The 13,727-nt window shown below is 37.9% G+C and overlaps 1 protein-coding gene across 7 annotated transcripts in view; it reads left to right on the top strand.

The window, feature by feature from the left end:
* LOC107711701 (ribosomal protein S6 kinase 2 alpha-like) overlaps positions 1–12,257 on the top strand; it is a 68,774-nt gene extending 56,517 nt beyond the window's left edge. For 6 of the 7 annotated variants that reach the window (XM_016516774.1, XM_016516751.1, XM_016516765.1 and 3 more), the window contains 20 exons: positions 1,029–1,145; positions 2,430–2,511; positions 3,255–3,335; positions 4,065–4,144; positions 4,224–4,330; positions 4,548–4,585; positions 4,671–4,813; positions 4,919–4,989; positions 5,478–5,566; positions 6,085–6,149; positions 6,247–6,349; positions 7,098–7,228; positions 7,982–8,110; positions 8,517–8,606; positions 8,748–8,906; positions 9,747–9,908; positions 10,189–10,265; positions 10,387–10,504; positions 10,599–10,736; positions 10,818–12,257. In XM_016516774.1, coding sequence (XP_016372260.1) covers positions 1,029–1,145; positions 2,430–2,511; positions 3,255–3,335; positions 4,065–4,144; positions 4,224–4,330; positions 4,548–4,585; positions 4,671–4,813; positions 4,919–4,989; positions 5,478–5,566; positions 6,085–6,149; positions 6,247–6,349; positions 7,098–7,228; positions 7,982–8,110; positions 8,517–8,606; positions 8,748–8,906; positions 9,747–9,908; positions 10,189–10,265; positions 10,387–10,504; positions 10,599–10,736; positions 10,818–10,940 — 2,103 coding nt within the window. In that variant the 3' untranslated portion in view covers positions 10,941–12,257. The remainder of the gene's footprint in view (positions 1–1,028; positions 1,146–2,429; positions 2,512–3,254; positions 3,336–4,064; positions 4,145–4,223; positions 4,331–4,547; positions 4,586–4,670; positions 4,814–4,918; positions 4,990–5,477; positions 5,567–6,084; positions 6,150–6,246; positions 6,350–7,097; positions 7,229–7,981; positions 8,111–8,516; positions 8,607–8,747; positions 8,907–9,746; positions 9,909–10,188; positions 10,266–10,386; positions 10,505–10,598; positions 10,737–10,817) is intronic. The other variant, XM_016516734.1, reaches the window with a different exon arrangement.
* Positions 12,258–13,727: the final 1,470 nt, after the last annotated feature.

The following is a 13,727-nucleotide window of genomic DNA, read 5'->3' as shown; positions in this document are numbered from 1 at the left end:
AGTCATAAAGGTTTTGAACAACATCAGAATGAGTAAATGATGACGGAATTGTAATTTTGAGTTGAACTAGGCCTATCTCTTTAAATGATTTATTTATTGACGGATTGGTAATGTTTCCATTCCAGTGATGATTTTATTGGTCAGTTAGTCAGCATTGTAGGTTGCAGCTGTACATGCAGCTGTTTTTTTCTGATATGAGTCTAACTGGGTTTGATGTGTTAGTGTGTTAGTGAACAGTGTTTGTGTGCTTTAACTGTACTGTGTTCTCGGAATGCATGTTTAATTTTGATTCAACCATTAACCATTTCCTCCTAAACATGTTTACCCTCTCTCTCTTTCTCTCTAGTCACAGGGGAAATGTGACACATAGCACTTTACTTTCAGCAAAGCCTACATGCTTTTGATAAGCTTTAATAAAGGATAGACTGCTAGTCATTACACACTCTGATCTGATAGGTTTAAAGTGTTTTTCTATGTGGCATTAAATTGCATGAACTTCGCCTCACTTATCTCAACTGCACCCTTGCTGCTGAAACTTGCAAAATAACTATTAAATAAGTGGTGGTGGTATCTTAATGGTCTTTGATGAAACCACAGAAGTTGCAGGTTCAATTCAAGGCACATACATGCACCTGATCCCTGACAAAATCCCTGATATAATTATTATATATAAGCATTTTTTAGAAACTATCTCCTACAGGTGGCTATTTGAAGCCCCCTCTTAGTCTAATTCAGATCTCATAATGTTGTTTAGATCACTGGAGATATTTGTTATTGACAGTGGTGTTAATCTTGAAATAGCAAACACCAGTCAGTAACATATGTACATGATAATCCGCTCTATGATACATGATAAGCAGTTATTGTGAAATGATAAAAAAGAAAATGGCTAATAGTTCATTTTACTCCTTCATAGGAGATAGTGCACTTAAGCCTTGAGCTTTAATAATTAAGCTCTGTATATGTTTTATGCCAACTATCCTGACAGAAGCTTTAGTTGATATCCATCTCTGTCTCTTGTGTTGTAGGAGGATGGTGACATCAAGGAGATCAACATCACACATGTTGTTAAGGAGGGGGCGGAGAAAGCAGACCCCTCACAGTTTGAGCTGCTTAAAGTGCTGGGGCAGGGCTCATTTGGAAAGGTAAAGAGACTCTCATATAAACAAACTTTAAAAAGAAGATGCTTCTGTACTGCACAAATCCATAGATGTCTTGTGTTTGTGGACTTTGAACTGTGAAGCAAAGACTTGTTAATAGTGGTTTTGTAATGATGTTCAGAGGGTTGACAGTGGTTTTACTTCTCTGAACCAGAGCAAACGTGAATTAATTTGGAGTCAGTAATCCACCCCTACACACAGCCCTTGCATGTATCACCATTAAGAATTAAATAGAGAATTCCTTTAATGGCCATTTCATTTGCTGATTTTGAATTAATTTAGCAATCAAATAAAACAGCATCAAATTTGAATTTCGGGATGTAGAATTCTGTTTTGTATTATGTATTTTGATTTAATAACCAATGTTTCCAATCAAACCAATCAAATGCTTATCATAATTTTTGTTGAAATTTATGCTTCATTTTAATTGATTTACAGTATCTCACAGAAGTGAGTACACCCCTCACATTTTTGTAAATATTTTTACAATAAATATTATATCTTTTCATGTGACAACACTGAAGAAATGACACTTTGCTACAATGTAAAGTAGTGAGTGTACAGCTTGTGTAACTGTAAACTTCCTGTCCTCTCAAAATACCTCAACACACAGCCATTAATGTCTAAACCGCTGGCCACAAAAGTGAGTACACCCCTAAGTGAAAATGTCCAAATTGGGCAACGGACAACTGCCGCATAAAACAACAACAACAACAAAAAAATTCAGGCCTGGTCCTCTCTCGTCCTTCACTGTCCTCATTCCTTCTTTTATCCTTCCGGAGCTCCTCCGTGGGACCCGAGACCTGTGAGTGACGCAGGTGTCGCTCATTATCATTTACTCCTTCCGGCCTCGCTCCGTTCCCACGGCTCTCGGCCCCGCCCATTTAGCAATGACCTGTTCATTGTGAATATCTACACTTACCGGCATTGAATTTCTTTGAATTACAATTCAGTCAAGTTCTCTTCCTGTCATTCAATTCAATACAACTTCCCGTGGGAAGTTTTTTAACTCATAAAATAAAAATGAACCAGTTATTTTATTGTGAAGTTTGCCCCACGATGGTGTGCTACCTGAAAAACTGAGAAGATTTTTTTAATGAGATTTTATATTCTTTTAATAGCAATAAATATCCCAGTGCCTTTAAAAACTGACTTAACCTGAGTTGCTTTTGGGCACATTCAGCACAACAGTTTAATAACGCTGTAGAGTGAAAGCATGTTTTTTGTGTTTGTTTGTGTGTGTGTGTGTGTGTGTGTGTGTGTGCACAGGTGTTTTTAGTACGAAAGGTAACCCCTCCTGACAATAACCAGCTCTATGCCATGAAGGTCCTGAGAAAGGCCACACTCAAAGGTACAGCATCAGTGTAAACACACAAACACACACACACACACACACACACACACACACACACACACACCACAAACCACACAAGCTTCCTTTGCTAACATAAACAGCGCTACAACAGCTACTTTCATTTCGCATTGTTCTCCTGGCCTGTTTTTCTTTCTTTACTCTTGTGTCACTCTCAGTCTTTGTGTAACCACAGATACCAACCCTGAGGATTACACAAATCATGAATTTACCATTTGAATTTACCAGTTTTTCATATACTGTTGTCAAACCTATCAGATGGGATTTGCAATGTCAGTATACACAATATTTTGGCTTTTTTTTGCATATTACCTCAACTGTGAATCTAAATTTGTGTCAGTGTCAGCGAGGCCACAGATTAACGGTAACTCCTCTGTGGGTACACACACTTCCTGTTTTTTTAGTGTGCACCCCAATAACAGAAAATCCCACCATGCTTACAAACCTGAGGTTTTAGGTTTAGGTGTCAGTTCACTAAAATCATAGTAGCTATCTCTTCTTCTCTCCTCCTTATTTATCTCCAGTCCTAAAAAGAGAGCCCTTCACAGATCTAATGAGAGCTGATAACAACACTTCCTACAAACATATGCTATCTGATAAACTTCTGCTTTAGACTTCCGCTTCAGTCACTTGCAGTAGAAAATGTTCTCATGCTCAAGATGACTTTGTTAGCTGTGGCCGAATATTTCCTCAAAACCTGTGTGAAATTGTTCTCGTCACAGTGAGGGATCGTGTGAGGACTAAAATGGAGAGAGACATCCTGGCAGACGTCAACCATCCGTTTGTGGTTAAACTCCATTATGGTGAGTTAGCACCATTAAAGTATCATAAAAGCAGCCTATTCCAAAGACTTCAGAAGTCACACGATAGCTTTATTTGATGAACATGAAAGAATTTAAATTATTCACTAAAATTCTTGCCGTCCATTCCTTGACAAGTTTTTGAGATAAGTAGTGAAGTCCGATTGAGTTTCAGTGAATAAGTTGATTCAATGATTCAGTCATTGACTCATTGACTCAGATTCAACTCACTGATTCAGCTCAATGGATGAGAAGATAATTAGTGAATAACAACTTAAAGTTTGGTCTTTTGGCATTTGCATACTTTTTGAAGCTTCAATGACATGATGGTGAGTAAATTATGACAATTTTCATTTTTGAATTAACTATCCCTTTAAATGCCACAAAAGGCACTATTATTGAATTGCTGTGCTGTATGTGATTTTATTAAGTAGGAATTATTGAATGACTTCAATTTAGTGTTCCTGAATGATTCTGGTCCTTGAATTAATGTAAAGAGTAAAAGGTTTTTTGTACAGTTCAGACTCCATGTTTGCAGTGTTATTACATTCATTTGAGTGCATTTTACCTGCTTAACCGTGGCCTTATATTATAGAGGAAGCTGTAGGAGTTTATAATAAATGACTAACAGATCTGATTAACTTCAGTGTTGATACACTGGTCACAAGTGCACTTTGTGTGTGTGTGTGTGTGTGTGCGTGCGTGCGTGCGTGTGTGTGTGTGTGTGTTCAGCTTTTCAGACGGAGGGTAAACTCTATCTGATTCTGGACTTCCTCAGAGGAGGAGATCTGTTCACCAGGCTGTCAAAAGAGGTATATAATACTCATAACAATGAGCCCAATATCCTCTTCTTTGTCTCCTTTGTATTCACACAATCTCTTTGGTGTTCAGGTGATGTTTACAGAAGAAGATGTGAAGTTTTATCTGGCTGAACTGGCATTGGGTCTAGATCACCTGCACGGTCTCGGCATCATCTACAGAGATCTCAAACCTGAGAAGTACTTATACACACACACACACACACACACACACACAACATAATCTCATTGAGGAGATACTTGACCTTATAAACACACACACACACCATCAGTTCTGCTACTTGTTGAATTCTGCTACCTACTGTGAAGTATGAGTGTGATATTCTTTAGATTTGTATTTTAACATGACTCACTGTAACAGGCATAACAAATAAATTTTCTGTGTTCTATTCTCTAGCATCCTCCTGGATGAAGAGGGACATATCAAACTCACAGGTACAATAAAACACCGGTTTACCAAAGGATAGACATTCAGCCATGATGTTAATTATTTTTAACATTATGTTTTTTTTTCTCTCAGATTTTGGACTGTGTAAGGAGGCTATCGACTATGAGAAGAAGGCTTACTCCTTCTGCGGGACGGTGGAGTACATGGCTCCAGAGGTGGTTAACCGGCAGGGTCACACCCACAGTGCTGACTGGTGGTCATTTGGGGTACTGATGGTATGAACAGATTCATGCAGAAGTGGAGAAAACCTGCTTTGATGTCAGTTATATTTTGTCTAATATATTTTGCTTTAATGGTTGTTTTCGGTTTCTCTTAAACAGTTTGAGATGCTTACGGGTTCTCTGCCATTCCAGGGAAAGGACAGAAAAGAAACAATGAATCTCATCCTGAAGTGAGAATCCATTTATTTTTGTTGTTCTCATAGAGTCTTTAAATAATTCTGTCAAATTGGTTTTTAAACGAAGCATTTAGGATAAATGTGTTTTACGTTATGATTGGGCTTATTTTTTTGTTCCAGGAAATAGTCCTCAGAGCATCATTTTCCATTTCATTGGTTTGCCTAATTTGTTATTAGCAAGCTGTTGGAAGAAAAACAATATAAGCTGTTAAACAACAATTGATCTCTATTATGTATTAATGTTGACTTTTTATACACTAAATTAATACTTTTATTCAGCAAGGAGACATGACAGTAAGTCATTTATAATGTCATGAATCAATGAATGCGGTTCTTTTGGAATTTCACTTAATTGCAAAAGATATTTATTAACTTCTTTCAATATTGTCAAAAAATCTTACCAAAACTTTTGTAGAGTAGCATATATGTAGTGAACATTGATCAGTTTTTGAGTCATGATTATTGTTCGGTTTTCTTCTCAGAGCGAGGTTGGGGATGCCTCAGTTCCTGAGCGCTGAGGCTCAGAACTTACTGAGAGCCCTATTCAAGAGGAACCCCACCAACAGACTGGGTAACATATACTGTGACCGTGATTTCACCAAGTACAACATGTTCCTGGATCAACATCCTTGTTGATCCTGGAACAACATTCCAATTAACCAATCAAAATTGAGGGATAACTTTTCAGGAAATATCTGTTTTAGGCTTACGATCAGGGTTAGGTGCTTCTACACCCTTGTTAATCAGCTATCATTTCACATTGATTTTAGGAATCAATTATGGGTAGGGTTAGGTTTAGGGGTAGGGATTGGGTTAAGTCTGTATTTTTGGACAGTAGTGTTCATCCAGGGTCAACAAAAGATGTTGATCCAGGAACATGTCTTACTTGGCAAAATCACGGCGACCAACATATACACAATCAGATTGTTTTATATATTCTTTTTAGAATTTAGTGTTTTAAAATGTAATCATGCGATGAACTTCCTTTTCCAGTTAAGTCAGTTATATTGATGTAGTTGCCAGGAAAATTTCATTTAATGTGCTATATTTTCACATTAAGAGTTTTATTCATGCATTAACTTTTACCAGGATCTGGACCAGATGGAGCTGAGGAAATCAAACGGCATTCATTCTTCATGACGATTGATTGGAATGTAAGTTCTTCAGATTCCTGCAAATCTAAAGCAATAGTTCTATTAAAGGCTTCAGTAATGGTTGAGTGTGAAAAAAAAAATGTATAATCATTTTCAGAAACTATTTAGACGAGAAATAAAACCTCCATTCAAGCCAGCAGTGGCCAGACCTGACGACACCTTTTACTTTGACTCGGAGTTCACTTCTCGTACCCCCAAAGGTGAGGGATAATTTCTATGATCTGTGACTAGTCTCATTAGTTCTTGTGGTCAGTTTGATTTTTTTGGACCATGGCGAGAATAGTTGACAATTCAAAACAAACTACTGGAGAATTTAAAGAGATAGTTCACCTAAAAATAAAATACCCACCCTCATGTTGTTTGAAACCTAAACGATAACCTTTGTTCTGGTGAAAACAAAAGAAGCAGAATGTTATCAGAAAGTTGCTCTTATACATATAATAAATGTGGATGGAGGCCAGAGGCTGTCAAACTCCAGAAAAGACAAAAAAATATAATTACAGCACCAGACGCTATATATCAAGTCTTCTGAATCCGTACGGTAGCGCTGAATGAGGGACAGACCAAATTTTAAGTAATTATTCACTAAAGTCTTGCAAGATTTGTTACATCTAACCATGGTCTCCATTCACTTTCATTTTATGGAAAAGAGCAGCGTGAAAATTCTGCTCAGCATCTCCTTTTATGTTACACAAAAGAAAAAAAAAGAATACAGCATTGAATGGCTTAATAATCACAAAATTCATTTTTGGATGAACTCTCTTTCTGTAGTCTCTTCATGTATAGGGTAGCCATAGAACAGATGGCTGTCATTTCATCTTGATCTTCAAGCTGAGCTCACTGCAGTAAATTTGGAGCTTTGGGTGGATTTTTCAAATGTCATCAGCATGGATAATATGGAATATGAGTGTGGGCTTCATGATCTCTCTGCTTCTTGGCCTTTCTCAGATTCCCCAGGGGTTCCCCCCAGCGCAGGGGCTCATCAGCTCTTCCGGGGCTTCAGCTTTGTTGCCACGGCGATGCTAGAGGAGGAGGGCAAAGAAGAGCCATCTCAGCCCCCTCCACACCCTGTAGTACAGGTAAGTAATCAGCTATATGTAGAAATACACCTGAAAATAACACTTTGTATTTTGCTGTGGTTAATGCGCCAATCCTTCTCAGCTTTTATGACAGTGTACGACAGTATTACAGGGTTCAGGACAGGTTAAAGTTAAGTTAACCAGTGGAATGCTGTTAATTAGCACAGAACATAATTAAGTTTTTTGTGCAGTTACAGTGTCCAGTTTTTGTCATGGCTGTTTAAATGCAATGATGAAAGTGATAAGGATATCTGACCTTAACACCTGCACGGACTGTTTAAGAGGTGTTCACTTATGAAACAAATTAAATTGCTTGAGGTTAGAGTATAACTTGTTTTGAACCCCAAACATCCTATGATTTATGATTAAATGAGCTTGAAATGGCTGACCACTAGATAGCAGTATTTCTACCTTTTCACTTTGAATCATGTAAGAGTGAGCATAATGCACTTTAATGGAGATGAAGATGATACAGTGGTTCAGTGTTAATAAAGGATGCGATTAGTGAAAACTTAGTTCTGCACAAAGTAAATGGCTTTACTCAGTATGAGTGATATCTTCAGTCTGTGCTATCCAGCATTCTCTGTATTGAGTTCAAACTGTAATGATAGTATGCAGTGTTTTTGCCTGTGTTTGAAAGAATGTAATCAGTATGTTCATTATAATTATTAGATTTTACTATTGGTGTGTGTGTGTGTGTGTGTGTGTGTGTGTGGCTGTTCTAATACTCTCTGTTGTGTATCTGTCTTCAAGCAGCAGCTTCACGGTAAGAACATCTTGTTCAGTGATGGTTACATACTGAAGGAGGACATCGGCATGGGCTCTTTCTCTGTCTGCAAACGCTGCATACACAAAGCAACCAACACAGAGTATGCAGTGAAGGTTAGTGCCTCACTCTGTTAACCTCTCTAAATATTGTACGGATGTCATACAAGTGGCTTTGAATGATCTCTTCTTTTTTTGACATCAGCATTATTGGTTAGGTTACCTAAGCATATGTGACTCTGTTTTTGATGAAACTGCATTTTAGAGTCAGTTTGGTTTTTTAGACATATTTTGATGCTTTGTAGAAAATAACAGTAGTTATGAATCCTAAAATCTGTGTTTCAGACGGTATAAATCTATATTTATTTATTTATTTAAATAAAAAATATATTTTCTTTTGAATGTTCTTTTACTTGAACGTCATCAACAAAAAGATGAAGGCTATGTTCACTAAAAAAGTTTTAGATGCATGTGGTCTTCAGGTGACTTATACTGTACATCATTTATTGTATAATTCTGATAGGTGATTGATAAAACAAACACTGACCCGTCAGAAGAGATTGAGATCCTGCTGAGATACGGCCAGCACCCCAACATCATCACTCTCAAAGATGTTAGTACAACAGCATATTATTTCACAATTAACTGATCTGCAGAAATCATCTGCATTATTGAAATTTAATATTTGCACACAATACAGGGAGCTAAAAATGCTACCACTCCAAATTTAATTTAAAAGAAACTTGTGGTGCAGGTGTATGATAATGGGAAGCAGGTGTACCTGGTCACTGAGCTGATGCGAGGAGGTGAACTGCTGGACAGAATCCTCAAGCAGAAGTTTTTCTCAGAGAGAGAGGCTAGTGCTGTGCTGCACACTATCACAAAGACTGTGGAATACCTGCACTCTCAAGGGGTGAGAAAACATGCATGGACAAACACAATTACATCTGTCTTGTTGTTAATAACCTGCCACTAGCACAGAATATGTTATTATGATTCACAGCTTGTGACAGAGCCTTTTTCCCCCCCTCCTCTCTAAACGTGTTCCCCAGGGCTCTTCCCTAGGCCCTCTTCTGTTCTACTCCCCTCTGTACCCTCTCCTCTGTTTGCAACATTTATTGTGAATAAATAGTTTTTATGTTGACATCTTTCCCAGAAGAACCACAACAGATAGGCTTCTGAGGCCTATCATCCTGTAGTTTTTTATAGCATATATTATAGCAGTGCTTGAAAAATTAAAAAATGGACTCAATTCAATTAAACCACTCTTCCTTGAAATCATACACTGATATAATGGTAAAGTGGAATTGGGGGCAGTTGTAACACTTGAAGAATGAAAACATTGACTCAAATCAATTAAATTAAACCACTCTTCTTTGAAATCGTTCCCAAATATAATAGTAAAGAGGGACTGAGGGCAATTGTAACACTACATTTATTTTATCACAATATTTAATAGAATTATAACATAGATCCCACATAGAGTGGGATATTATTAATATTAATAGACAATAATATTATTACTTAAGGTATCATCTTATTTGAGATACAGTGGGTTAAAAAAATTATTCAAGTGGTACGGTTGCCTATTGTGGGGGCAATTTTAACACTCAACTTTAAATTTGATATAATGTAGTCTTTTTCATAACTGCTGCACTATTAATGGTACAGTTACTAGTTGGCACATATAAAAGCTTTTTGCACCTAAAGATGACAGGTAGATGTTTTAATCCCAATTTTTTTATTCTACAAGGTTGTGCACCGGGACCTGAAGCCCAGTAATATTCTGTATGTCGATGAGTCTGGAAATCCAGAATCTCTACGCATCTGTGATTTTGGGTTTGCCAAGCAGCTCCGGGCAGACAATGGCCTTCTCATGACACCCTGCTATACTGCCAACTTTGTAGCACCCGAGGTGAGTGCTTGTTCTCACAACAGACTGGGGAATTCTGTATAGAGTAGACCAATAAACATATTAAATGCCCAATGTTTTATAACTACATTATAACTACAGTGATAATGAAAAACACATTAGTTGGGACTTTGTATGCTTCTCTACAGGAGTTATTTGTAGCAAAGTACAGTTTGTACTATGTGGCTTTAAATTCTCTGGCGTCAGTGTGATGTTTTTGTGATATGTTGTTTTGAGTATTATTCTCAGTGACTGTGCTGAAACGTATCGCTTTGTGTTGCAGGTACTGAAAAGACAGGGCTATGATGAGGGCTGTGACATTTGGAGTCTTGGAGTATTACTATACACTATGATTGCTGGGTAAGATCGCACACACATTCACTCACATTATTAATAAATATCGCACACTCAGTTTCCACATAAAATCTGAAAACACACCCACATCCACACTCATTTTTCCTTTGGTTTTTAATTGTACCAGTTTTACACCATTTGCCAATGGACCAGAAGACACTCCAGAAGAAATTCTGAGTCGGATAGGGAGCGGACACTTTACTCTGACGGGAGGCAACTGGGACGCAGTGTCTGATGCTGCCAAAGTAGGCCATGACCCCACCCCCATCCACATAGCCATTCAAACTGCTCTGATGGATTGGGGTTTTTATTTTCTCTCATGCACGATTTTTCATGCAGGATTTGGTCTCTAAGATGCTCCATGTGGACCCTCACCAGCGGCTCACAGCCAAGCAGGTCCTGAAGCATCCGTGGATCATTCAGAGAGACAAACTTCCCAACAGCCAGCTACAACATCAAGATGCCAAGCTTGTCAAGGTATCGAAGCCATGAGGCTCTTAAATGTATTATATAGAACAAAAATGGTGGTCTATTACTTCACCAACTCTCTCCTCACAGGGGGCGATGGCTGCCACATACTCGGCACTGAAGAGTTCCCAACCACCCCCTGAGCTGAAGTCCATCGAGTCCTCATTCCTGGCACAGAGACGGGTGAAAAAGCTTCCTTCCACATCTCTGTAGAGAACGAGGGAAGGAGAAGGACTCCAGACTGAATGTAGTTGTGGAAAGGATCGATGGATGAAAGACCACACTGAAGCTCTACGGACTAAAGACGGTCTCTTGAACCTGCCCATGACATCAGCACTGCAGTGGAGCTCTCAAGCATGCTAGGCAAGGGAGGTGATTGGCTGATGAAGTTTGAGGGGCGTGGCCAGTGAGGGTTCCGTTCTCCCTTAGAAGTAGGGGGGTGTGTTTGTCACTGTGTGTGTGTGTGTGTGTGTGTGTGTGTGTGTGAGTGTGTGAAAGAGATTAAAAAAAAAACGGGTAACGGATACTGTTATGAAATAGATGATATTCCCAGTGCATTTATGTCTTGGTACTGTAACACCTAAATATCAACACTGCTGAGGTTTGGATTTTTTTTTTTTATTCTCAGTTTTTGTTTGTTTTGCTTTTTGTTTATTTTTTTATCTCTATAGTATGTTCAACTGGATTTTCATGTTGATTTGCATAAGATCTGTCTGTTCTTGGAAGCCTTTCAGCTGTTCTGCTTTCCAATTGTCCAGTAGTTCTCTCTTAGTCCGTCTCTTCCTAAAAGCTCAAAGTGGCCTTTAGGAGAAACAGAGACACTCCGATATAATATTTCACACACATGGATGAGTAAAGGTTAAATATATCTTCCACAAGGATCCATTGAGCATGTTCACATGACTATCAACCTAAACAGAATGGAAGTGTTTTCTGCATGGATTTGTACAATGCTGTCTTGTTTCTTTCTTGTTTTCCCCAACTCGGCACTTTTGCTTGGTGAATCTGTCAGCACTGGTGAGGACTGTTCAGAAATCGTCTTTTTGTGTGTTTATTAAACAAAGTAAAGAATGAAAAAAGTGTGTATGTGAGATGACATCTGAAGCTTGTGGCATGGAAAAATGTTGCTCTTGTTAGACCAGTGCTTTTTCTGGATATTGACTGCTGTCTGCTGTGTTTTGATTTTGTTGTTGTTGTTTTGCTTAAAGAGAAGTTCTTTTATAAAGGCACATTGAGCACAAAAGTGTATAAATATGACTGCTGAGGAAATGATTTATTGATTTGTGTATATTTTTACCTTGTCTGTCCTATTCCTTGCGTTCAGGTGCCCAGTGTGGTGGAACTATCAACTGTATTGTGCTCAGGCTGTTCTTAGCATTGCCTTGCAAATTCATGAAGCCTTGTCTTGCTCAAGTATTGCACCCTTTACCAGTCAAACACATCTTCAAAGTTTTAGGATGTGCTTGCAGTATTGTTTTGCATTCCCCTTTTCCAGAATTCTTGGAAGTATTAAGAATTGTAAAAAAAAAAAAAAAAAGACTTCGCTCCAACATAAAGAATTAGAAATCTAGTTCTGACTGTTTTGATTATTAAAACTGATAGTTTTACTAGGAATAGCTCACTCTAACCTGAAAATTTTAATAATTTTCTCACCCTCATGTCTTTCCAAACCTGTATTGTATTACTTTCTTTATTCCGCAAAAGAAGATATTAAGTGGAATGTCCAAGCTGTACTTTCCCATACAGTGAATGTGAATAGAGACCAGGAATTCACTTTCATCCTATTGAAAAGAATATCAAGGTCATCCTGCTATAAATATAAAGTGATACAGGTTTGGAATGACATGAGGGTGAAAAAATAAATGAACAGAATATTAATTCATGGGTAAATTATTCCTTTAAATCTTTCAGTCACTTTAAAACAGTAACTGGAACAGAATTTGGAACGGCGTCCAAAGTGTTAAAAAAAACATAGTCTGTCTCTGTAATTGTGCATTCTGTTTCTCCCAAACCTTATTTGCTATTTGTGTGGTATTTGGGTTATTCTTGCCTAATCTTTGAAAAAAAAAAAAAGATAATTGTGATTTATTTGTCTTTACTTGAAGGGAAAAAACGCTTTATTTGCTGGGAGTCACAGCATTCGGTCGTATTACTGTGTAAATGTGTTTGTTTCTTCTGCCTGATGTTGGGGAGGGTGGGCTGGGTTGTTGTTTGTGGTAAAGGGGTGCAAATGAACACCCTTCGCTTTTACAGTTAAGGGGCAGAATTAAAGAACCTTGATGCCTTTCTATTAAAAGAAAAGAAAAAATAGCATGACTTGTCCTGTATCTCTTGTTAAATCTTTGTTTTGTTTTGTTTTATTTTGACTGACCTTTTCTTTTTCAGTCACTGAATCCTAATTTGTCCCATGCGAGGTCTCCACCTCTATGTATTTGGCAGTCTTGGGGCATATTATATTTTTAATCTGCTCATTGGATTAATATACTAAAAGTCAGACAAAATGAGAGCTTTGTACATCAGAATTTAGGCCATGATGTAGTGGGATTATCTGAGAGTCTAAATCCATAATGAATGAATGACAAAGCTCTTGTATATACAGTATCTCTGTCTGTTCACCTGTCTGTTTTTAATCCTGTCCTCACTTTCCCGTTCTCTCTCTCCAACATATTTCTCTCCTCTCCATCTGTTTTGTCTGTCCCCCCTAGTAATCTCCCATATTCTCCTTACTGCCATTAAAACTAGAGCCCTGCACGGCCCTGGCCCGAGACGCTCAGGCCCTAGCCCGTCCCGTGTCCGACAGCTTATCAGAATTACCGACCCGAGCGCCTCTTTTTTTCCCCTTCTCCCAAAACAGCTTATACTACTGTTTCAGCTATTAAAATAGTTCAGTTTTGTATGTAATAGCAAAGTGATTATTTCGTTTCGTTTTTTTATTAAGTTAATTTAAAAAACGTTTGGAGCATTTTTTGTTCGTTAAATATAAGTTTTTTGTTTTTTTTT

Source organism: Sinocyclocheilus rhinocerous, unplaced genomic scaffold (genome assembly GCF_001515625.1).
Source record: "Sinocyclocheilus rhinocerous isolate Xijiao unplaced genomic scaffold, SAMN03320098_v1.1 scaffold2117, whole genome shotgun sequence".
Lineage (NCBI taxonomy): Eukaryota > Metazoa > Chordata > Actinopteri > Cypriniformes > Cyprinidae > Sinocyclocheilus > Sinocyclocheilus rhinocerous.
The sequence above is the reverse complement of the archived record's forward strand: the minus strand, read 5'-3'. Positions and strand labels throughout refer to the sequence as shown.